The 27,268-nt window shown below is 39.4% G+C and overlaps 1 protein-coding gene across 1 annotated transcript in view; it reads right to left on the bottom strand.

Moving 5' to 3' along the window:
* The window catches only part of LOC122792709 (cubilin-like), a 3,134,001-nt gene that overhangs the window by 3,073,537 nt on the left and 33,196 nt on the right, over positions 1-27,268 (bottom strand). Inside the window, exon 3 of the mRNA XM_044060295.1 lies at positions 7,263-7,358. Within this exon, the coding sequence (XP_043916230.1) occupies positions 7,263-7,358 (96 nt within the window). The remainder of the gene's footprint in view (positions 1-7,262; positions 7,359-27,268) is intronic.

Here is a 27,268-nt window from a genome sequence, read left to right as displayed (position 1 = left end):
GGAAAATTCCTATTATATTTTGGCACAGAGGGTTGAAAAATCTCTGTGCCCCCAATTAATGTTCCTCTTTCATTAAATCGTTTAAGGATCTCAGTAGAAGACAGGACAAATAATGTATTTTTATCCATTCAGGATCTCAGCATTAACATCCTCTACTAAATTCTGGGAATCTATCCAGGTACATCTTCTTATCTCTGACCCATTAGCAGCTGTTCTGCATACAACATCAACAGTGTCATAAGAGCATTTTAAATAGTGTTTGGTTACCTGAGACAATGAGAACAATAAAGTATTCAGAGATGTTTTAGTCTCTGAGGAAGACAGATCAGCAATTAACTTTTTCATATTATCAAAAGAAGCTTAGTCATGTGGGCCCAACAACTTACTACTCTAAAGGATAAGGTAGAAGAATAAACTTTCTTTTCAAATCTATCAAATGCTTTCCCATCCTTGACAGAAGTAATAGAGTCAGTTGTCAAAAGATGTATGACAAAAGATGGTTCTGACAAAGAAATCATTGCAGGTGAGAAGTTTGAAAAGAGAAATGTGTGTGTCTGTGGAACCTTATATAATTTATCAAACTTTTTTGGTACAGAAAGTTAACTGTCAGGTAAACTGCTGACTGCCAAGAAACATCTACTAATGCTGGAAAGACATGAAGAATAACTGCATGCTGAGGAAAATCCACCTACAATTACTTATATCTTTTCTGGGATATCAGAATTTGATGGAAGAGCCCCACCCCCAAAATGATTGACCCGAGGATGTGTCCTTTCCTTGGAGTCAAACTCTTTACAGTGGCTTTGTGGTACAGCATCATCCACCCTTTAATCCAACACTGACAAGTGATGTTCTTCCCTGCCAAAACAGGGCAGCCAAACAGCTGCAGGGGATGTGCCTGTTTTCTGGTCCTTATAAGCTTCCTGTGGACCTAAACCAGAGGGATCAAGAGAAATCAATGATTGGTCAGAGGTACCCAAAATGACCACAGCAGAGTCATACATCAGCAGCTGGGGCACTGAGTAAGCCAGTGTGGAGGCCAAAGACTCCTGTACAGCCTTCTTCTTCTTCTTCTTGCAGGCTTGGGTGGAAGAATCAAAGAGCCTGATGTCTGTTCCATGCTCTAATGCAAAAAGTGTCAGACAAGTGGATAGCAAAGCCTTCATAAGTCAGTGAACCACCTGAGTGGAAATTTTAAGTTTTGAGGCAAAATTCTAAATCACAACCTCTAAAACTTAAGTCCCAACCCCTAGCTATAATACCTGAAAAAAGTAAAACTTTTTCACTGAAGATATGATGTTTAGAAAGGATTCTTCCAACATGGAAACCTATAATTGTTATTGACAATGACTAAATACACCAGCCCTAGCCTTAAATTAAAAATCTTGACAGAAAAAAAATCAAACTTTTTTTTCAGAAAAATTGATATAGTGGAAGGTTCCACAATTAGGTACTTACCTGCCCAGCCTTGGAAAAATGCTAGTCAATCATTCATCACTTAAAGCCTGCAAAAAAAGTTTGCTTCAACACCAAGAAAGTTCTGAAGGTCTGACACCCAAACCACTGGCTTTATACTGCTCTTCTGAATCTGTGCAGTGGGTAGGGCATGTGGAAGGTGCACTAAAGCCTTGAAAGCAGAATGTTTGTCATATAATTGGAAGATTATTACCCATAAAGCTTAGACTACCAAAACAATGATCTAATGGTGAACATCTAGGAATAGCATTAAGTAAACTCTCTGACAATTTACAGCAGGAGGACAGGTGTGATGCCCTTTTTAAGTGCGGGAGCAAGAGAGAAGCTGGAAACTCTTAACCTGTCATTTTGATTTCAGTTATCTTAAAATTGTGGAATCAATGCTTATAGCAAAAATACTTAAAGAATATCAGGAAGCATGTGCAGCAATGGTGCCATTGCAGCATGGTTACCCAAATGAAAAGCCAAAGCAAACTAATCTAAGAGAGTTCTTTGACTGTGTAATCAGAAAAGGACTAAAGGATGAAGCTTACTTAGACTTAACAAGGCATTAGGCAAGCCAGCACCGTGGTGTAGAAAGGTAAAGCCCCTACTATGGTCCAATAGACTTAGGATCAATTAGTGGCTTGGATATCTGGGGTGCTGGCAGGAAGGATGGGCATGCTTGTCCTGGCATTGACGTTTCCCATTGGAGGCTGGGGAGCCAAATGCATGAGTTTATAAATCACATCCCAATCAAGGGCAATAAAATGTGGTCAAATCAGATCACATGTCAATCACAATCACCATAAGACTGAAGCATCTTCCAATATCTCAGTATTCAGAGATTAAGCAAAGGCTAATCTCCTAAATCTGAGTAATAGTCTGGCTAAATTCAAAAGCACTTTCCTTTTTGATGACTCCACTGCTTACACTGAATCTTTCACTGCCAAATTCTATGCACATGTAAACAGTTGCATCTGTCCCCCTCAGAAATAAATACAACCCTCAATTCAAAAATAATCCCCATGGTGGAAACCAAATATAAACAAACTCTATAACAAAAGAAAAACCTCAGCACACACATAAATAAATCTAACTGGCAAGATGCCAAAAAAAGCTCTTGCTAAACTAAGTAAGGCACTTTGGACCTTGATCAAATCAACTGAAGACACTTATGAGGTAAACATAGCCAATCAAGGACAACCACAAGGTCTTCTTCTTTATTTATGTGAAAAAATCTCAGAAACAATGTCCAATATTGTGCAATGCTAACAGGAAATGATGCCACATACTTGGATGACTAAGAGGACACTGGCAAAGTACTAAAGGACAAATTTAGCTAAAACTTCACCCCTCTCACCTCCAATATTCTCAAATCACATACCTATCCTTATACCCCCCAAAAAAAATCTCCCAAGAACAAGTTCTCAAGGTGCTATTTAAGGCCAAGAACATTCAGTCTATGGAACCAGCTAACATACCTGGCTGCTTAATGGTCAGCCTAGAACATAATTTTTCTGATCCCCTACAGAAGTCATTCAATATCAGCCTCAAAAGAAGCTATGTGCCAGATGAATGGAGGACAGCAGAAGACATTCTATTGCAAAAAGATGGGTCTTCAAAGGACTTAAGTAATTAGAGGCCCATAAACCTGACCAGGCTCTTCTGTAAGGCTATGGAAAGAATCTTTATGGAATTAATAAATAAGGATATAGATAACCTACTGATTCTTTCCCCGACCCAGTTCAGATTTGTTAAGGGCAGATCCTGCCTACTTAATCTGGTTGACGTATTAAAAAAAATTACTGAAGCAATGGACGAGAGCAAAGCACTGCACACTGCATATCTAGACCTTGCAATCATGTTCAACACCATCCCACTTGAGTATCATAAATAAACTTTCCCAGCTAAATGTCAGTCCCTAAATAACATGTGGTTAGCAAACTGGGTCACAAATAGAAGACATGCAGTTAGTGCGGGCCACTCTATCTGCTCCAAAAGACCTGCCGCTAGCAATATACCTAAGAGTTAAGTCCTTGAGCCATCTTCTTTGGAATTTACTTCTCAGAGGGCAGAGCTAATGTTAAGGGTTTCTGGCTGACCAAGTCTGCATACGACTGTAAACTTGGTGTCATCATAAACTCCCCAGAGGACGCCAAGATCCTCAAAGAGGACCACTCCCAAACAAATAGCTGGTGTCAAAACTGTGGACTAAAACTAATTGCCAAGAAGTGTATAATTGCCTCCTTTGGCAAAAAGAATCTCTTTGTGACCATCCCACTGATATCACAAACCTGAACATTGATATGTAGTTAGGGTCTGAGAACTTATGTCAGCAATGAACATTTCTTTGATCACCGTATATCCACTGTTATAATGAAGTCTTTTTTTAATCACACAACTTATATCTAATGGTATTGCATCCAGGTCCATGAATGTCATCACTTACTGTACTAAGTAGTCATTAGACCAGTTACTGAGTATAATGACCCTTTCAGTATGTATGTGTCCATACTATTGTCACACCTAGAATGATCACAATACCTTCTCACTGAAAAAATCAAGGGTCTAAATCATACAAGCTATGCAGACCATCTCAAAGCTTATCTCTTCCTCAGTTTCATACAGGCTACTGAGAGGTGAATTCTGCTCATATATAGTCCTTCAACAGACGTTGTTCTGTTAGACCTAGTACACATCCGTAAGTCCAATGGCATCATAAGCACCATCTTAAGAGATTTAAATGCATTTTGCAACACATAAAATGTTCAAGGCACAGGTATGTATCACAGAGAATATTATTCTTTGGAACCATCTTCAACTCCAAATAAAGCAAAGAACTTCTCCTATTCCATTCAAATGAACTTGGATGAATGGATGGGTAACTGCACATTCACTCCTGATTCAGCACCCCTGTTCCTCATGGAAAGGGGAAACTTGCAAATGTTCCAACATATTCTTGTTTGGCCTGTCTCTGCGTTATTCGTAAGCAAAATATAGGGGTTAAAAACTACCATGGGAATGTAAATCTAGGCTTCTTAAGACCCTCACAAATCAACAGTCTAGTAAGTATATAAACCTATAAGACAGGAAGAGGGAAACATAAAAATGTTGATGTATAATCAATCAACAGGAAAGTCTTCAGGAGCAGAGTGTATTCCTGTGGAAGTTTGGATGTTGAGATGAAAAAAGAAACAATGATCTGGAAGGATTCTTAGATATGCAACAAAATCCAGCAGGTTTGGGATTTTGTTTGGAAGTGTATACATACATATTTTATATCCCAACAAACTTCAGAGAATTCTTCCTCAGACATACAGCACATGTTGGAGGTGGGATAGGAAATAGAGAGATAATTGGGAACATTTGCAGTGTAATGAGTTGGCAGATTTTTAAAATTCCCTACAGAGTACATTGTCAGAAATGTTGGGGAAGCAAATGGTTGTAACTAAAGAAATGATTCTTTTGAGTTAGGACATCGGATCTGAATTGCCTAGACATAGTAAGGCTTTAAGAAGTTTAATGGTATTGGCTGCCAAAACAGCACTGGTGCAGCATCATACTGCTGCTGGGGAGCATACCCTAACACCCACCACCCTGCAGCAGCCGTGTGAGCTCCACAATTGCTGACTTCAGGCAGTGTGTATATGCTTCCATACATGCACAACCTCCAGACTTCTCTACACACTGCTTATGTAGCACAAACTTTGCCAGGATCATAATGCTGCTTTATTACAGTGAGCCTTGGCTTCCTTCCTCCCGCAAGATGGGTGAGGCAACACTGAGCAGTCACTTCTATGCTACCACTGAGGCTCCTCCAGCACCCCTGCTGCTAATCAAATATGAGTCACCTGGAGTGCAGTGACAGCTTTATTTCTCTTCACAACACTACCACCTATTGCAATTTCTTCTTTGTAAGGTATTAACTTCATGTCGAGCTCTTCTCCCCGGGTCTCCCCTGAAAATCTCAGTCAACACACAGAAAGACCAAAAAAAAAATATATATATATATATATATATATATATATATATATATATATATATACACACACACACACACACACACACACATATACACACAAACATATTAATACACACATATATATATATATATATATATATATATATATATATATATATATATAGATAGATAGATATGAAGAAGAGACAATAGGAAAATGTAATCTGTTTTTATGTTTTTAATGTACCCGAGTGTTCAGGAAATATAGACACTGATCAAATTAATCTAGATTTCTGCCATGCACAGAAAAGAGAGGTGAGCCAAGAAGAATACTACATAAACAATTAATACATTGTTATTTTATTGTCCCACTGTCATACTGGCTGTATGTATATGCTTGGGATAGTGCAGTAATACTGATCTTTGACTTCTGCAATTCACAAAGAAGAAGGGGGGGCTCAGGTATGAAATTTCACTCTCACTTATAATTTTATTATGGTGATGAGTTCATTTTTGTGTTAATCGATAATGACATAACTCAATGAAAACATTTATTTCAAAAAAAATGCCAGCTTCATGGCAGAGAGAGATGGAAACTTGACTTGACTGGCCCGGGTGCTGCAGAAGCAGCTGGAGACAGATGGCTGTGAGCTCACCCATCCTGGGCAGAAGGTCTTGGCAGACTCTTGTCACAATAGCGCCACCTTTGGAAAGTCCAGGTACTGCAATGGCTACAACTTATAACTCTGAAAGTACAAATCTGCTATGGACTGTGCACACACTCAGTGATAGTGTGTGGAAACAATCACTCATACTGTATCCAGCAAAGTGGAAATCACACTGTTCTTTCTAGCCAGCATGGATAGGTGCTACAAGCATACAAAACATCCCCCTAACTCCCTGATAAATAATGACCATTACACCTTGTTTTTAAGTCCCTCTTCTTGTGTGCCACAATGCTAGTAGCTGAGAGAAATAAATTTGCTTACAGGGGGCAGACACATGGGGGTCACAGGAGGAATTGGACCAAAATGTAATGCTTAAAAATGCAGAAAAATTGGAACTAATCAGATCTATACCATTATTCAAAAAATGGTCAAATAGTTGTCCACGCCTGATGGATGCACCACATTGGCACCATTCCTAAATTCTCAATATCGTTTTTTCAGGATATAGTTTATCGAGTATAATACAATACTTCATTCCAGCGTTCAGTGAAATCTCATGCCTAAAGCATGACCATGACAGCTTGTCTGTTTGATATTTGCTCTTAGGAAAGGCTGTAAGCTGAAAGTTGATGTGACATGATACTTCTACTCAAACAAGACGGAAAAGAAACTTCAGCTATAACTGAGACTAAAGAAAGAAATAAAACAGACCATGTCGAGGGAAGAAGATACTATATTAGAAGGCAAATCACTAACTGCCTTGTAGGATCAGAGCATTACAGCTGTTTACTTATATAATGTGTGCTTTAAAACTTTCCAAATGCTTTTGGTAGAGGAATTTCTAATCATTTTAATTCCACTGAACATGATTTTGCCATCACTTTGATTTTGATAAACTATTTTAAAGGGTATGTAGTTTTTCTAATCATTGTAATTCCACGGAAAATCACTATGAACCTAAGATTCTGATAAAATTATGTTTTGAAGGGGGTGCTAAAAGAGTACAGCAAAAGCAGCCACTTGGTAGTAATACAAACCTCATTTCATATTAACTTATGAAATCTTAATCACTTGTTATTGAGTAACCTTTTTCCTGGCAGTACAGCCACAGTTCAAAGATCAAGATTATGCCTAACTGGGACTTGTTAAGAAAAAATATGGAAAAAAGTACATACCCGTGTGTTCAGCTGATTGATCTGATTTGAGACATTCTGGGGTATTCCACCTCCATTGTTTCTTATCTCAGTAATGTCATCCTTGTTTTTTTGAATCTGTATTTTCAACAAAAAGTGGAAGAAACTGTGTGAGTGGTATGTAAACAGACATTAAGCAAGTAACTGAATGAGTAAATCAGAATAATCACAGATTCCTGAGGAATTAATTTAATACATACTCTTGTGCCCAAAGTGCCAATAACATATTTTCAAGAAAAGAAACATTAATGGTTATTCAGGGAGCTTAGTATATACTGTTATTTCTATTCATTCTTAATTTTTCTGTATTCCTTTCATTGTTCATTATTCATGACAAACATACACAAGCTGCAGGCTCGTGTGCATCCAAGGAGTAATGCTGTACCTTCTTGGTTCACAGTTGTATAAAGTAAACAGTCTTCAGGTCTTCTTCCAGAACCTGTCAGTCAACAGAAGCATTGGCATTCCTACGTCAGTGACAATAGCAGTCATGGGAATTTAATCCACTAATTTCACAGCTGTACACGGCAAACGTGCAGTGTGTCTAAGGACTATCAAGAATAAGTCACGTTTCAGTGAAACTCATTCAGATAAACCCACCTACTCAAAGAGGCACTGAAAAAAAGACTTTTATAAGCGGAGAGGCAAAGCTTGTGCAGGGTATTTGTCGCCATCTCCCTTGATTATTTCAGTAATCCTGAGAGTGTAAAACCTAAGAGCAACTCTTACAAACTTAACAGCAAATGCTGGCTTTATTGGATCAGGTTTTGCTTTTTTGTCTAAATAGGCATGCATATTCTTTTACACAGACAGAAGATCACTGTCTCCCTGTCTGTCTATTTATCTATTATCTATCTATCTATCTATCTATTTATCTATCTATCTATCTATCTATCTATCTATCTATCTATCTATCTATCTATCTACCTAGGGCAGACCACTGGTTCAAAGCGATCTTTTTTATGCCAAGATGGTGATTACATAATCAGTAATACATTTTTATTAAGTTACACAGTGTAAGAGATATTCAAAATGAACAACATACAGTTTAAAACATACAAAGAAATATTAACTAAAAAATGGAGGCAGAGAGATGTGAGTGAATAGCAGGTTCAGCTAAACAATGCATTATATAGCAATTTAAAAAGAAAAATGTAGAACAATGTTGGACGGTGCTAGAAAGCACAGGCAAGATGGCTGCCTAAACCCAAAGCTCTGGACAGGGATCTCAGAAATTTACATAAAATAGTGTTCCCAGGATGAAAAAAAATAACTCAAAAGGAAAGATGAGTGAGCAGGAACAAAATGAAAACAAGACTGTTGCTTTGAAAGATAAAATAAGGAGGAACAGTTATGCATTTAATTTGAAAGGGTAATCACAGCAGGTCAGTGTGTGATCTCCTTGAAACAAACAACAGAGCAACAACCAACACAAATGGAAAGACTACAAGATAACTTCCAAGATCTGCAGCAATTAATTTGAACTGCAAGAACAGATTTGCACAATATAGCTAGCTTGCTAAGGAATGATTAACATCAGGGTGGATGGAATGCAAGACAGAGTGATAAACAGTGAACTGAAACAATTTGTAATGCAGCTATTACATGAGCTCTGACCAGGAAATCACAAAACACTTTTAGAGAAGATAGACGGAGTGGGATGGCAGCAAATAGCAGCCAAAAGCAGACTCTGGCAAGTTTTGATACATTTCATTCTTTTGCGGTAGAAAACAGAAATAATAAGGCAAACAGACAGATTTAATGTCATTCCATTTTCTAGTAATGTTCATAAAAGGATTACTCAGAAATAGTACAGGGGAAGGAACGCTTTACTGAAGGTATTAAATGACTTAAGAATGGAAGTACAGTGGGACTGGGAATGTTTCAGGCCACGATATATAGGGAATGTTCAAAAGTTTAAATAAAGGTTTCACACACAGCTAAACAACGCAGGCAGCAAATATTCAACTCATCTAACAGACATGGACTGGGAAATCAACCTTAGATGTAGGGTACATGGTGCAGAGACACTGGGGGGGGTGCTGCAATGTCAGATGCTGAAACTGTCACAGGGAAGAAAACAAGTGAGCGCAGAGGGGCTTCATACCAGTAAAAAGAGATGAGAAGGAAATAAACAAAACACAAAGGCAACCACAAGGTGGTAAGAAAAGAGAGACAAGATGGTGGAGGGACCCCGTAAAAAAAAAGACGTTATGTACTCACCATAATGTTCCATCTGTGTTGTCGATCTTCATTCATTCTTGACAGATGGGAATTAGTTCCGATCCTCGGAACTGGCTTGGCCATTATACAGCTCACACCAGCCAAAAACTCTTGAGCCAAGTCTCTACCCACAATGCCCCTGTGTACATTACCTCAGATCAAGTTTGCAAATTGCAGCAAGATGAAGTATTTGATAATAAATGAGAGGGAGCCATGTCCAAGGTAAAACCTTAATACAAGCCCAGGACAAGGGTACGAACCTCCAGGAAATCTCAAATGAAGGGGAAAGGAGGGTGGGACGTCAAGAATGAACGAAGATGGACAACACAGATGGAATGTTATGGTGAGTACATAATTTCTTTATCTGATGTTGTCAGTCTTTGTTTATTATTGACAGGTGGGACAGAATCTCCAGCTACCTATATCCTGGGTGGCCTTATGGAAGGATATTCCTGAGAACCATAGAGCCAAAGGATGCTCTTCCCCTGCAGACCATATCTAATTTGTAATGAGTGATAAAGGTATGAGGCAATGCCCAAATATCAGCAGCACATATTTCAGCCAGAGAAGCCTTGGAATAAAAACAGCTAAAATGGCCATCAATCTGATTCAGTGAGCCCTTACAGGTGCAGGTATTTTACAATTGTTCTGTTCATAAATCACAAAACAGGCCGGTGTTACAAGAAGCAAGGATAAAATTTATTCTTAAGCGCTTTCCTCACAGATTGCAGTTGACTTCTTCGGAAAAAACAGAGTTCCTCCACTACACTCCTTCAATACTCATTACAAACACATTCCTAACCAATTTGTAAAAAACACCATAGGCATTTAAAGATACAGACTCCCTGTTTGCTCCACAATTATACATGCAAGAAAAAAACAAACTAACTATAAAACATGATTCAACATGTACTTTAAACTTAGTATTTTTACAAAAAATCATAAAGTGAACAATTGAATAAAAAAATCAATAATTAGATGAAAAAATCAACAATTAGATAAAAAAATCAGCTTTTAACCTTTTTTTAAGAACTGTTATGGCAATTAAGGGTTAACACCAATATTTTTCCAGGGTTTAATGAAATGATTTCAATAACCAGCATTTTGAGGTTAAAAGCTGATTTTTTATCTAATTGTTGATTTTTTAATCTAATTGTTGATTTTTTATTCAATTGTTCACTTTATGATTTTTTGTCAAAATACTAAGTTTAAAGTACATGTTGAATCATGTTTTATAGTTAGTTTGTTTTTTTCTTGCATGTATAATTGCGGAGCAAACAGGGAGTCTGTATCTTTAAATGCCTATGGTGTTTTTTACAAATTGGTTAGGAATGTGTTTGTAATGAGTATTGAAGGAGTGGGGTGGAGGCACTCTGTTTTTTCTGAAGAAGTCAACTGTAATCTGTGATGAAAGCGCTTAAGAATAAATTTTATCCTTGTTTCTTGTAACACCGGCCTGCTTTGTGATTTCTCAGTTTGTGTTACTTGGTTGGGTGTTCTGTTCATAAATAAAAGTAAAGCAATCGCTTAACCATTTCAATAGAGTCACCTTAGAAACAGGTTTACCCATCTTTGGTCCTGAAAAGGAGACAAACAATTGGTCTGAAGTTCTACAATCCTTAGTCCTGTCCAGATAAAATCTCAGCTGTCTGTGAACGTCTAGCATATGTAGACAGTATTCACCTTTGTTAGAGAAATTTGGAAAGAAAACTGGTAAATGAATGGACTGGTTGATGTTTGAATCGGAAGCCACCTTAGGAAGGAATGAAGGGTTAGTTCTCAAGGACACTCTTTCCTTATGGAAGATTATGTATAGCAGTTTCGTACAAAGTTTCTGTATTTCTGAAACCCTTCTGGTGGAAGTAATGGCCACTAAAAAATAGATTTTCCAGGAAAAAAGTTTGAGTTAACAAGTAGCTGCTGGCTCAAAGGGGGGTAATACTAAATGTTGCAAAATAAAAGTAAGATCCCATGATGATAATGGATCCTTGAAGGGAGGTTTAATAAGTAGGATTCCTTTATAGAAATACTTTACACAAGCAATGGGAGATTAGGGAGAGGTCATCATAGCCATTGTGAAAATTAGAGATGATTGCTACAGTAACTGTAATGGTAGAAGCAGCTACTCACTGGCATACCTCTCAGCTGTACCAAATTCCTCGGTAAATACCGGTTTTGAGGGCAAAATATTCAGATGCCATGAATTCCCAAGTGGCCCTTTTAATTTTCGAACTTCCCAGGGTTTTTTGAAGATTTTTTTTTACTGTTCCTGACTTCATCACGTGCAGGGCGTGTGTAATGATGTCAGCACAAGGTAGACAGACAGCCTGTCAGAATTCAGCTGCCAAGCAAATACCATTACTACATAATTTAACTTTACCGGTCCACGAGTTTTATTCACGCAGAGCATACAGGACTTCTTTCTTCCTCTGGCTCCTCCAGGTAAGGTTAAAAAAAAAAAAAAATACTGCTATAATTTATTTAATTTGTAGGACCGGTCTTTTTCTCGCTGCATCGAAGTGTGTGTTGTGATTTATTATGCTGTTACTTAATTCTTAGGACTGGTATTTTTCCTCACTGCATTGAGTTTACTTAATTCTTAGGAATGGTATTTTATTTATGTATGTGCTGTGTTGATTTTCTTATGTATACCAGAGAAACTAAAGTGGAAGCTTCAAGTGTACTGCTATTGCATTTTTCGCTACATTGAAGTGTGTGACTCTTTGTGTTTACTTTTTTGGGACCAATCTTTTTCGGCTTCTTGCAGCATTTCTTATTTCTTGCTGCACTGAAGTGTGTGTGAGAAATGACCAAACAAGTGAAGTGTACTGTACTGCATTGATTTCTTATATGTACATGAGAATTTATGTATGAGAGAAACTGGAGACAATTTTCGAGTGTACTGCACTGCTAATTCCTTTGCATTATTTCATTAAGGGCTCAGACGGCTAGTTCCTTTGCATTATTAAGGGCTCTGCAAGTGTAGTGTGTTGCTGTTATTATTTTGAATGTTTAGCACTGCTAGTTCAGACAATGTTATTAAGGGCTCAATTTGAATATTTTTATGCGACCGTGTGTGTGTGTGTATGTTTGTGGCACAAACTCTAGCTACACCACTGATCAGTAGGCCATGGAGAATGACATTTGGAGGTCCTAACAAACTATAATATTCTTTTGCTAAGATTAGAATATTGACCACCACTGAATGCCCTACTTTTACCACAAAACCCACATACTGCAAGTCACCAAAAACAAAATCCAAAGGTTCATCATCTTCTGCCTTCCCAGTGAACATCATTGCTACACATTTCAGAAACAAATGGTTACCATTTACTACAGGGTCTGTGGCCATATTTTGGTTGTCTATTCTTCAGTTTGTGTTTGAAAGGTGGTATCCCACAATTCCATTGGGGTGGGCAGGGTTACATAATAATGTATGCACATTTTACATTGATTAGCATACAGATCCGTACCTATATTTCTTGGGCCTTTGTCTAGATTTTTGATGCTTCCAGGTTGAGAGGTATGCTCTCTGGTTAAAGAGATCCACCAAAAATTCTAAAATATTTTCAACCGAAGTTGAAAAGGGATCCAAATTATTCTCAGAAGCCCAAAGAAAAATCTTTTCCATTTACTATAATATAATTTCCTGGTGGATGGCCTATAAGAAGACAGAAGAATTTTTCAGACAGGGGAAGTAATATTAGATTGCCTGGTGACTACTGGAATTGGATAACCAAGCCATGAGCCTAAGGGAGTGAAGGTCTGGGTGTGACAGCCCTTGGGGTGATACAGCAGATCCAGAGCTGGGTCCTTAATCCAAGGTCAATGAACCAAGTGAGGCCATAGGAAGGAAACCAAACTTACCTGGGCCAGAAAGGAACAATGAGGATTACTCTGGATCGCCAACTCGAGGCTTTCTTCAGAAAAAGAGGAATGAGGGGGACTGGGGGAAATGCATAAAGGAGACCTGGGTCCAATCTTGGAGGACAGCATCTCTTGGTGACTCTCTCTATGGAGCAGGTATGGCAAAATACGAGCTGCACTTGTTTATTGGGGAGGCAAATAGGTCACAGCAAGGCTCGCCCCAGCGGCGAAATATCTGTTTTGCCTCTTTGGGATTCAGAGACCACTCATGTGGCAGTAGGATGTGTCTGCTTAAACTTGCCCACTATCATGTTGTAATTCCCCAGGATGTGCATTGCTACAAGAAAGTGGTTGGAGAAATCGCCCATTGCCAAACTCTGACAGCTTCCTGGCAGAGGGGCTAGGACTTGGTTCCCCCTTTTTTGTTGATGTACCACACTACTGACATGTTGTCCAATTGGATTGCAACCATTCCCAGAGGAAGAACATTCTGAAAGGATTGTAATGGTAGCAGCACTGCTCTCATTTCCAGGACGTTGATGTGCAAGTAGGCCTCTTGGAAAGATCAAGTGCCTTGAACTGTCTCTCCCAGATAATGCCCCCCCCAACCCATCCGGGAGGCATCTGTGGTCACTATGGCCTTGGGTTGTGGGGGAACAAACATCCAACCCATAAGGATCTCTTCTGACTCCATCCACCAAGACAGATCTTTCTTGCAAGTTTCCGTTATCAAGATTGGGTGACTTAGTGGGTAAGGATGGACCATTGTGAAGCCAGAAGCCATTGAAGTATTCTCATGTGAAACCGTGCCATGGAAACCAAGGTGATAGCTACTGCCATGGAACCCAGGGTGTGAAGAACAAGGAGAGCTGGTACTTTTCATTTTGGTAAAATGGCTTGGACTTGGCATCTTATCTTCTGTTGCCTGGGAAGGGGTAAAAAGGCTATGCAGGACACTGTATAAAGTCATGCTCCAATGCACTCCAAGTCTTGAGTGGGGACAGCTAAGATTTCTCGTAGTTTACTGTGATGCTGAGCAACTTGAAGAAGTGTGTGTTGAACTTAAATTTTGGATTAGTAGATCCCTGGTGAGGGCAGTGAGGAGCCAGTCATCTAGATAAGGAAACACCCAGAATCCATGTAATCTCACTTGGGCAGTGATGACGGCCACACATTTGGTGAACACCCTGGGGGCCATGGTCAGACCAAATGGTAGTGCTCTGAACTGGTAATGACTGGCTCCCAGCCAAAAGTAGAGGAACCATTATAGCAGTTGTCTATTTTTATGTGATAATACGCATCTTGAAAGTCTACAGAGCACATCCAATCATCTTTTTCCAGAAAAGGAAGAATAGACTGAACCGTGTCCATCCGGAATTTTGTCTGCTAGGCAAACTTGTTTAGAAAGCTGAGGTCAAGTATGGGCTTCCAATCCCCCGTCTTTTTTGGCACTAAAAAGAATCTTGAGTATAACCCGGATTTTAACTGGTCTGGTGGGACTTCTTGGATGATTCTTTTTTTGCAGCAGCCTGTGTATCTCTTGGGCAGCTTGATCCCATTGATGGGGTGGAACAGCTGGGATTTTTCTTAGAGAGCAGGGAATTATGTTGCAGGGAATACTGTAGCCTCTGGAAATTATTTTCTGCACCCACAAATCAGATGTTATTTGTCGCCAGGCTGACAGGTGCAGAGAAAGTCTTCCCCAACTGCTTCCAGAGGTAAGCAATCAGGCCTCCTTTCAGGAGTGCTGGTAGGGCTGCCCAGAGAAGAGATCTCTGGTTTCGCAGACCACCTAAGCCCCAGGGTCAGCGTCTTCTATCTGAGCTCCCCACTTTGTCTCGAGGGGAACCGCTGCCACATATGTCATGGAAAGGTCCCTGAGACTTCTTGAACCACATTTTCCTGCTCCTCTGATTCCTGAAAAAGAACTGTTGAGGAGTGGAAAAATGAATGCACACAGCAGACAGGGTCTTACCATAATTTTCACACCAGGCTAGTGTGGCCTTTACTTTAAGGCTGAGCAGGGACGATTCATCAAAAGGAGCATTGACAAAGGTAGACTTGAAGGGCTCCGCAAAGTCACATGACAGCATCCAAGCATGTCGCCTAATGGCAATGCTGGAACCCACTGCTCTGTTCATCCCTTCAACTGCATGGGTGATGAGTCACATGGACGAGTTCGATACAGACTCAAGGGTGGTTATCTGTGAGACAACCTTATCTTGTACCTCGCTGGACACGGCCCCAGCTAGAGTTTCTGATAATTCCTTAATCAGGTTTCTCTGGAATCTGGTAAAATGTGCCATAAAGTTCAAGGATCTGAGTATGAAAATCAATGAAGCATAGATCCATTTTCCAAACCTGTCCATCGTGCTGAACTCCCTGTTAGGAGGATGAACAGAAGGACTCTCATCAGCTAGTTCCTTTTCAGTGCAGCCACCACTATGGCATCTACTGACAAACCCTTCACCCAATATTGGTGGTCTTCCTGAGGAGATAAAATTTTGTCAGATCTCTGAGAAATAGGCTCTGTGGCATCAGAAGCCTTCCAAGTCCACTGTGCAATAAGCTTGACAAGATCGTCAGCAGGTGGGGACACCCTGGAGGTAGATGGTCGAGCACCGAAAGCTTGCAAGTACACAGTTTCCTCTGAGGATGGGTCTTAGGACTTCCAGTTGTCCCTCTGTTTCAAAATTTCTAGGATGTTGCCAAAGGAAGCATTCTCAGGGGGTGACCGTGGGGTACCCTCCCCTTCATTGAAATCCATGTCTTCCATGATGGATTCTTTAGGGGAATCCAGATGCTTCCCTTACATGTCCATTTTTGGGGTGGCTCCTCAGTGGGGATCTCTGAGGGGGACTCCAAAGAGGAGGGACCATCTAACTAGTTAACTTGAAGCTTTGGTGCACAGTGGTACCAGCTGGGAGCCTTTGGAGGCTAAGGCCCTCTCCATAACCCTATAAGGTGGTACCCCCTGAAGAGGAGTGAAAGCCTGGAACCAAGCAGGACCAACTCAGAACCGAGGTCACACTCTAAGGTTGGAGCCAGGGAAGGATCCGAAACCGTTAAAGTTTTTGGAACCGAGATCGGCATCATACTAAAACTAGGTGCCGACCTGGAAACCACAGAACCAAAGGTGGGTTCTTGACCCCAAGACTCTGTCAGTTCCATAGCAGGAACTGATGATATCAAGGCAACCTCTTGTGCCGAGGTAGACACACCACCTAACTGCACCAAAACAGCTGGAACCGGGGGTATCTAAGTGGTAGGCTCCAAAACTGTAGTCAGAGGATAAGTAGGAGTCCCAGGAGAAAAGGTCCCCATTCCAAATGGGAGATGGGCTTGAGCCTGAGCGGGAATACCTCTGGCCAGCAACAGTCAGTTGATTCACCAACCTTATGACATCCAACTCTGAGAGACTCCTAGAGGACCGTACTGAAAGGGACGAAGGAGAATCTGGTATTTCAAGGAATGGACTAGGTAGCTGTCTGACGTACAGGTCTACAGTAGATGAAGATCTCATCCTGGACATTTCCAGTATAGGCTTTGGCACCGAGAGGGTGGGCTGTGGCTGTATTGGTGCCAGTGTAGAAGCCTGTGGAACAAAATGTGAAGTCGGTGCTGAGCCAGAACCTAAAGAGGCTGGTGCCGACAAGGATGTTGATGTCACCGTAGAAGTTGATGGTGCTGAGGAGGGACTAACTTGATGCTTTGGAACCTTGGCTGTTGGTTCTGAAGTGTGCAGAACAGAGGATTTGCATTAAGAAGCCTCAGGAACCGAGGGTGAAGTTGGTACTGAAAATATTTTCTTCTTTGGAACCTCTTGTTTTCTGACTGCCTTGGACAAGGCTTTGCTGAAAGGGGATTTAAGTAGGCCTTTAAGCAACAGTTTATTCCTACACTCTGCTAACTTTCTTTGACTGAACCCCTTACATATATCACAGTCCAAATCTAAGTGAGATGCCCCTAAACAATAAATACAAGAAAGGTACCCATCGGAATTAGGCACCTTTCTATCAAAGTCCTGGTAATGCTTAAAACCTTACGTGCCTCTCAACGATAGACGATTTATTAGACATTTTCCAGTGTGATGGGAGAAAAACAAAAATACACCCAAAAATCACCCACTCGCGCACACACACACACACACACACATACACACACACACACACACACACACACACACACACACACACACACACACACACACACACACACACACACACACACACACACACACACACACACACACTCACACACACACTCACACACACACTCTCACACACACACACACACACACACACACACACACACACACACAGAAAAAGGAAAATTAAAGGAAAAGGGGGGAAGAGATGTACCAACAATGGTAGATAAGAATTAGCTGAGATAAAAAGGGGCAAGTACCAATGATGGTACTAAAGAAAAACCCACAAGGGTTAGAAGAGAAAAAGGGTAGAGAAGACAATATATTACTATGTAGAGATACTAGAATGGATAGCAAGAGAACGAGGAGGATTAAGGGTGAATATTTTTTTAAGATATAGCAATAAATTTAGAAATTATAAACAACAGTTAAATGAGAGAAGGCTGCCGCGTTTTGCTGACAGAGCGGCAAACGAGATCTGGGGTAATGTCCACAGGGGCATTGTGGGTAGAGACTTGACTCAAGAGTTTTTGGCTGGCACAAGCAGTATAACAGCTGATCCAGTTCCGGGGATCGGAACTGAATCCCATCTGTTAAGAATAAACAAAGACTGACAACATCAGATGTTATGTTAAAGGGACAAAAATGTGAGAAGTCTCACCCAAGTGAAATTTATGCACAAAAATAGAGACTAAAACAGAAACAGAGACAGACAAGGTAGAGCTCTATAGAGTTGGGAGGACAGTGCATCCAATGTTTCGTGTGACTCAGAAGTAAACTTCTGGAAAATGGAGGAACTGAACAAAATGGAGAGGAGCATTTATGAAGGATGTTAAGGTCAACAACATGAAAGGCAAGACTACAGACAGAATAAAAGTGACTACAGAAAGAGAGAAGCAATAAATAATTGGAAGGAATGGACATTGAAAGGCTTGTGACTGTGGAGAAGGCAGAAAATATGCATTAAATGAAACAGAATACTATGAAACATGCCACATGGAGCACAATAACAACAAAACACTGCAAACAGTGGGAGGAACTGATTCAACTTCCAGGGCAATGATGGGTAATACAATTAAGGGGGGCATAGGGGCAAGCCTCCAAGGTAAAAAAATTATTTTTCATAACTACTTAACAGTGTACAATAAACTGCAATAAACATAAAGATAATGCCCAAGTCTTAGAAAAAAATAAGTAATATTTAATGAAGTAACTACTGGGGTATGAAAAGGAATGTAAGGGAAAAGTAAGGTAAAAAAACAACCCACAGATGAATGTGAAATAAAGGAGCAGTGGTATATAAATAGCACAGCAAATGTCTTTCGGCTTTTCCCGGTTAGGAGTCACCACAGCGGACCACCTGTCCTCTAATGATTGGCAGTGGTTTTTACAGTGCCGAGTTGCTATCCCGATGCCCAACCTCCATGGAATGCACACCCACAAAGAACAGAAAAACTGCAAATTAAATAACAAGTTGGACTATGTAAATGAAGCAGGTGTAGCAAAAACGGTAAACAACAGTGGGGAGGGGAACCAATGAAAGGCAATACTGAAACATAAAAAAGACTGTGATCACAGTACTTGGTTGGCATGCTTGATGTGTACATGCCTATATCTTAATCATAAAATTCCTTGGGGTACTGACACATCAGCAATATTCTGGTAAATATGGAGTAAGCTTGGCTATACTTAAAATGACTCTTGGGAGCGACAGCCTAGTAACCACCTGTGAACCTATGCAATGTATTTGTGTGAGGATACTGAAGGGGAATAAAAAAAAGTCATAAAAGGCCCATGTCCAAGGCATACCTATATATATGCAACAGCCAAATGGCAGGAATCCTGGGGCTGGGGATGAGAAGGAGGGCTTTTAGGTAGCCACCAAAGAACTCAATTTTCAGTTCAGAGACAAAGCATGGAGGAAGGGTTATGGCGATTGACAATAAATGGGAAAGTGGGGAGGGGTGGGCAAAAACAACAAGGAATATACAGTAAAATACATGGAATGTTCAGGAGGTGTCGAATTATATCAGAAGAAAGGGAATACAGGAAAAGTTAAAGAAAATTATGGAAGAGACAGTACAAAACCAAATTGAAAATCAGAGATGGGGAGAAGATACTCTGTGACCCAAAGGAGGAAATGAACAACAAGGCATGTGGAGGAAAGAGAGAAGAAGCAACTGTATTTCATAGAGGGTTTCAAACAACCACACAGAATACGATAAAAGTGGGAGAGGAAGATGGATCATATGGCAGGGAAGGTTAGAAGGTACATGCTATATGTCCTTAACAGGGATGAAGACGGATTCTGCAAGAATGTTTTTTCTAACTAGACACAGGGAAGAATAGATGAAGTAGAGATATGGGGAAGGGGGCCACAATGTCACCAAAGGACTAGAAAAAGACAGGTTGTATGGCAGAAGGGAATACAAAACAGGATGAAACTAGAACTACCTAAGTAAAGAAAGAGATGAAGATGGCTGGGCATGTGCCCAGTGCTCAATAATCTGAACATTCAATAATCTCTACTGCCCCTTGCATTTGTGAACTACAGGCACTTTTGACAAAACACAGGGAAACCAAACACACACACACACATATATATATATATATATATATATATATATATATATATATATATATACACACACACACACACACACACACACACACACACATATATATATATATATATATGTGTGTGTGTGTGTGTGTGTGTGTGTGGTGCAGCAATAGCATTGCCACCTCACAGCAAAAAGTTATCTGGTTCGATACTCAGCTGGAGTGCCTTCTGTGTAGAGTTTGCATGTCCTCCCTGCATTCATATGGGTTTCTTCTGGGTGGTCCAGTTTCCTCCCACGTTTAAAGACATGCATCTGAAACATTTCTCCCCGGGCCTCCTCTGAAAATTGTCTACTTTCCAAGTCAGACTTTCCTGGTTAACAAATGTAAAATAAAATGAATAAATATATAGTCAATAATAATTATCCACTCCCTCCCTCTATATCCCTGCTGCTGAAAAGAAAATTAATTCAGCTTTTATCTTATGTCTCATCTTCATCTTCAAAAATACAAGAATACACAATTTCTCTAAAAGAAAATCATTTTCTGACAACAAATTTTGAATCCACACTTCTAGGATTAATGCCAAGTTGCTAAGCTTGCCAATAGAATCAGATTATGAATTTCAGAAAAAGTTTTCTTCATATAATCAAACATTCAAATGGAATGTTTCACAAGATCTTTTTACCTGATATTGAATATAATTGTTCACAAGTTTTTCCCCACCAGAGATGCATTTTAATACACAACCAACAAACATGATACCAGATTCCAGTACAACTAAAACCATGCCAACAGTCTTTTTCCATTCCTTGTCAGCACAGTCTAGGATGATATAAATATTTCATAAAAATATTTTTTGTTGGCTAGTATGGTTTCTCAAAGACCGAATATGATGTTTATAAGATCTCCACACTTTCAGATAATCTAAGGTTCTAAAAGGAAAATTATCCTTTGTCCCCATTCAAAAAAAAAGCATTTTATGAACTGAATTATTAAAAGGATGAGTAATATACATTGCCTTTTTTTTCTAAAATATTTTTATTAATTATAACAAGTAAATGACAAATTTTAACAATAGAATTATCTAAACAAACAACATAAAGTAAAACGAATGCAAATATTTACAAAGGTGTCTACTACATAATTTACATTCTAATAATTCTTAAAGTATAAAAATAAAATAAAAATAAAGTTCTCGTTATTAACAAGGATGTGACTGTTTACTTAGCAGTTTCTTGAGTTTCATCCAAATATTATGGGAAGTGGTATTTCTAGTAGTTCTCAATTTGATTGTTAAAAGTTCATAATGAGAAACATTGGTTGCAGTAAGTATGAATTCCTTCATCCTTGGGGTTTATTTGTCTAGTTCTTTGTGATTATTTTCCTTGCGATGGATAGAATGCTCCATAGAAGAGGGTAATTTATTCTCTTTACTCAGATGAGTATGGGTGTATTGAATAAGACCAATGATTTAGATAAACTTAATTTATTATTAAATAATGTTGGTAAAAACATTAATATTATCCCAAAAAGGTTTAATAATGACATATGTTGCCAATCTGCTTTAGGATTTAATTTACACGTCCAACATAATACTTTTTTCTTGTATATTAATTCTATTCTATGTAGGGTTATAAATGTTCTCTGCATAAATTTCCATGTAAACAATTTCCACTTTACAGAGGAAGTACTGCAATTTGAAGATGTCAACATATGTTTTATAACTTCTTTATTTCGATAATGATTATTTATAGTTTTAAAATACTCCCAACAGCTTTCCTTAAAACATTCTGTTGAATATCTAGTAATCTTATATATCTTTGATATTAAATCTGATATACATATTTCTCAAATCTCTTAAAATGAAATTGTAAATTTTGCATGTGAAACATTCAAATCTAATTTATCCACCCATGTAGAAAGTCTTAATTGGCAAACCATGTTACATGTTTTTGAGCATTCTGATTTACAAAGTTAATAAGGGTTTAGAACTAGGAAAATAATTCCTGATCTTTTACATTATACCCAAAATTGGTGTTAGGAAGGGTAAGCATTTCCCATGGAAATCTAGGGTATCAACCTTCTAAAAAAATTGTAACCAAATTTTTTAAATGTTAATAACCATTAGTAGGAGGAATCAGCATATTTCATTAAAAAGCCCAACAGGGATATTTTTTAATTAAATTATACACTCAAGTATAAAGCATCTTTTCTATATACCACTTAGCACCCACAGCACCTTATGTCATCCAGACCTTGTTTGGGTCCGGATCCATTAACTAAGTGACTTAGCAGCTAATATTAGGTAGTATTAGAAAGGGCAAGCAGTTATTAACAAAATGACACTAAGATTGTTAATATATGACATCATGCAAATCCATCAATGTTTGCCACTTAATATTAATATTTATGCTAATATCTTCATAACTAAGAGCCCTACATGATATTGAAAAACTGAAGAATGTGGCATGAAATGCCACTACGGGAGACATGGAAATTCACTTTCAATGTCCTTTTATGTCCCACTTTTCTGGAGATATTGCTATTTTTTAAGTAATAATGAAAATAAGCAATATTTTCACATGCACTTAATACTTCATAAACCAAGGGACTTACAAACTATTGCACTGCATCAGGTGAAACCTTTTTTGTTATTGAAGACACCTATAATTAATATTTCGCTGTAAGCTACAGTGTACGTTAAACATCTTGAGAAATATTTGGTGTTATTTATATTACTAATTATACAATTAAGCATACATTTCCATATTTTTGTAATATCTTAATAAACACACACTCAGAGCGGAATTCCATGCTGTCATGTGAAAGCTTATATCTGGTTTCTAACAATAAGCCATAGACAAGGGTAAGGTGGTTTACACAGCCTATCTAGATCTTGCCAAGTCTTTCGACACCATCCCCCAATCTGGAATTATAGATAAACTCACTAAACTAGGTATAAATCCCTATGTCACAACAAGGGTTGCCAACTGGCTCACTGACAGAACCCACACTGTGAAAGTAGCAGACTCCAAATCCGACTTCAGAACAGTGACAAGTGGAGTACCACAGGGTTCAGTCCTGGGTCCTTTCCTGTTTGGTATCTACTTTCCTGAAGTACAGGCTAACACAGAAGGTCTTTGGCTAAAAAAGTTTGCAGATGACTGCAAACTAGAAGCCATAATCAAAACTCCTAACAGTGTGGACATCCTACAAAAGGGCCTCACTGAGACAGATGCCTGGTGTCAAAGCCATGGCCTCAAGCTCAATGCCAAAAAGTGCATTGTCATCCCCTTTCGTAAAAACTCTGTACCCATGAACTACAACATAGGCAGTAGTGTACTTAACATCAAAAGTGTGATAAGAGACCTTGGGACACAGGTGGACAGTAGTCTCTCCTTTGATAATCACATCACCACAGTAGTCAGGAAATCCTTCTACGTGGCCCACCTCATCACAAAAGGTTTCTCATCCAGAAAAAAAGAGGTCATTGTTTCCCTCTACTCATCACTCATTAGAACCATTATAGAGAACAATGCTCCTTTTGGTATGTACCTCACAAGACATCTACAACAACTGGAAAGGCCGCAGAAATACCTCACAAAGAGGATTACTGGCCTCAAACAGATGCCCTTTGAAGACCGTCTCAAAAAACTCCAGCTTTACTTTGTCGCATATCACCTACTCAGAGGTGATCTCTGCCTAACATACAAAGCTATGTCAAACCCAGAGCTGTTGGACATGCTCCACTTAAAGAAATCCCAATCCTTCCAAGCTACATGCTCTAGATACCTAAACCTTGTCACCACAATAAACAGAACATTCCGGAGGGATAAATTCCTGTCCCAGAGACTTCCCATACTCTGGAATAAACTACCTATCTATATCAAACAAAGCTCCTCATTAGCACTCTTCAAGAAAAATCTTGATGATTGGATGGAAAATAAGAAATTCACCCTGGGATCACCTCTGTGGCTCTGCTCGACAGTGGCACAGGAAAATAATTTTCTTGGGTGGCAATAACCAGGGTACCTTTTTGGCTGGGCTTGTATAGGCCCCAGGGCCGATAGCCTAGTACCTACCTATGAATCTATGAACCTATGTGGATTGGTTATACAGTTTCTAAGAAATGACAATTTGTTTATGAAAGTTTAGCAAAAAATATAATTCAGAGTTTGCGTGTGCTATAATATATTATAGAACTTATGCACTTTTATCAGTAGAAGGCAAATACTGATAAAGTTGCTATTTGTACAGTTTAAATAGTTTTCATTACTCGTAGATATTTACATGTGTTTGTCTTATGCTTTTTAAGTTACTTTTTCAGAAACTGCACTAAAATGCAAGGCTAGGCTTTTAGACACATAACATTCCACCGCATAGATGTTAGTGAGATAAATTATTTTTTCTTGCAAAAGATAACTTAGCTTTTATCCATTTCTTCTTGCAAAACAGAACTTAGCTTTTATACTCAAGCCTGCCATCTTCTTAATTGTATTGCAAATATAATTTATATAATTTGGTTGGCATATGACAAATTATTGTGATTTATTTAACAAAAAATCCATTCTGAAACATAAGATTTGAAACTACTGGAATTGAGTAAAAGTCAATGCTAGGATAAATAAGAAAAAGTTATTTGGATTTAGTAAATGACCACAATATCCTGTAAATACACTCATAGAATTAAGAAAAATAATTGATATAATGAGAAGAAAAAATAAGTTATGTACTCACCATAACGTTCCATGTGAGTTGTTTATCTCGCCTTTATTCTCACTGATGATCGGCTCTGACATGGCCTATAGCAAAAGCTCAAGGTTTGCCAGTAGCTCGAGACCAAGCCACTTATTCCACAATGCACTGCTGGAATTACCTCAGATCTTGTTTGCTGCGAGTATATATACCTTTTTTCTTTTTCTACAAGGAAGCACTTCCCAAAGGGGAAGGAGAAGTATTGAATAACCAGGATGGTACTAGCCTCTAAGTCAACTGTCAGCCAGGAGGGGGAAGGAGGGAGGGACGTGAGAATAAAGGCGAGATAAACAACTCACATGGAACGTTATGGTGAGTACATAACTTCTTTATGTGAAGTTATTAAATCTCGCTGTTTATTCTCACTGATGGGTAGCATTCCTCGCACCCTCAATCTTGGATGGCTCATGGAAGTACGTTTTTCAGTACCGTGGAACCAAAGGAATACCTGTCCCTGGTAGCCTTATCTACTTTGTAATGCATGATAAAGGTATGAGGCTTAGACCAAGTGGCTGCAGCACAAACATTGCCAAGGGGCAATTTAGCTTGGAAGGCAGAAGACATAGAAACGGCTCTGGGTAGAATGAGCCTTAGGTCTGTGTTTCAATGGCATGTTTGCATTTGCATAAACAAAGGATATACAATCTGGTAACAATTTAGATAGGGTTATTTTAGCCACTGGATTACCTTTTCTGGCCTCTGAAAAGGATAGAAAAAGTTGATCTGATTTTCTAATATCCTTAGTTCTAGCAAGATAAAATCTGAGCTGTCTGTGTACATCAAGTTTGTGCATCATGTATTCCAATTTGTTAAGAGTGGTTGAGAAAAAAGACTGGCAACTCAATGACCTGATTGATATTGGATTCAGAACAGACTTTAGGCAAAAAGGAGGAGTTGTTCTGAGAGATACTCTATCAGCATGGAAAATCATGTAAGGAGGTCAGATAAATAATGCTTGAAGTTCTGACACTCTGCGGGCAGAAGTAATGGCCACTAGAAATATAGTCTTCCAGGACAAATATTTGAGATCACAAGAAGATGCTGGTTCGAAGGGGGGAAGAATTATTTGAGACAGCATAAAATTTAAATTCCAGGGAGAATAAGGGATTTTGACAGGAGGTCTCATGTGAAAAACACCTTTAAGAAAAGCCTTAGATAACTTATGGCACATAACGTTCAACCCATCGAATCCAAAGTGGAAATTTGATATGGCAGCTAACTGGACTCGAACTGTGGCAACTGCTGCTCCTTCCTTAAAAATCTTTGTCAACAATTCTAAAATGGATGATAAAGGAGCTCGGAAAGGGTCGATTTTCTGTATATTGGCCCAAATTGAGAACCTGTTCCACTTACTGTGGTATAGTTTCCTGGTGGATGGCTTGTGAGAAAACAAAAGGATTTGTCTTGTATCATCTGAGAGTGAATGAAGCCTGGCAGTTAGGGGAAGTGGATTAGCCAAGCAGTCAGCTTTAGGGACTGCAGTGAAGGATGGAGGTCCCCTGACGGGTGTGTCAGAAGGTCCGGAACTGGGTCCAGGATCCATGGATCCTCCAGCAGATGATGGTGAAGGAAGGGGAACCAAATCTGTCAAGGCCAGTAGGGGGCTATGAGGATAACTGTCCTTCCCAGTGATTTTGCTTTCTGTAAAACTTTGGGTATCAATGGAATAGGTGGGACTGCATATAGGAGACCCGGAGGCCAATCATGTACGATTGCATGTCTCGGGGGATGTCCTGGAAGTGGTATTAGGGCAAAGTAGCTTCTGCATTTGGTATTGATGTGACTGGCAAAGAGGTCGCAGCAAGGCTGGCCCCATTTGTGGAAAATCAAATCTGCAACTCATTGGTTGAGAGACCACTCGTGAGGCAGCAGTATTGCCCTGCTCAGCTTGTCCGCTATCATGTTGGATTTCCCCGGGATGTGCGTTGCTAACAGAAAACATTGTGGGATGACATAGCCCATTGCCAGACCCTGAGGGCTTCTCGACAAAGGGGGTAAGACTTGGTTCCGCCTTGTTTGTTCAAGTACCAGACCACTGACATGTTGTCTGTCTGAATTGGAATTGTCCCTAGAGGAAGAGAGTCCTGAAAGTACTGCAATGCCAGAAGTACTACTCTCAACTCCAGAACATTGATATGCAGATGTGACTCTTGATCCATCCATGTGCCTTGGGTAGTCTTTCCCTGAAAATGCCCACCCCCACCCTATCAGGGAAGCATCCGTGGTCACAGTGGCTACTGGGGGGGGACAAAGGGTCTTCCAATTGTGACATCAAGAGATGTCAACCACCACCAAAGGTCTCTCTTGCAAGAATCTGTGATGAGAATCATGTGGTGCATCGGTAGCTTTTGGTAAGACCACTGAGCGAAGAGGAGCCATTGAAGGATTCACATATGCATCCTTGCGAGTGGCACAGCCAGGATTGCTGCCA

This window comes from Protopterus annectens, chromosome 2.part0 (genome assembly GCF_019279795.1).
Source record: "Protopterus annectens isolate FY-2018-M chromosome 2.part0, PAN1.0, whole genome shotgun sequence".
In the NCBI taxonomy this organism is placed as follows: domain Eukaryota; kingdom Metazoa; phylum Chordata; order Ceratodontiformes; family Protopteridae; genus Protopterus; species Protopterus annectens.
This window is presented reverse-complemented; position numbering and strand designations above follow the sequence as displayed.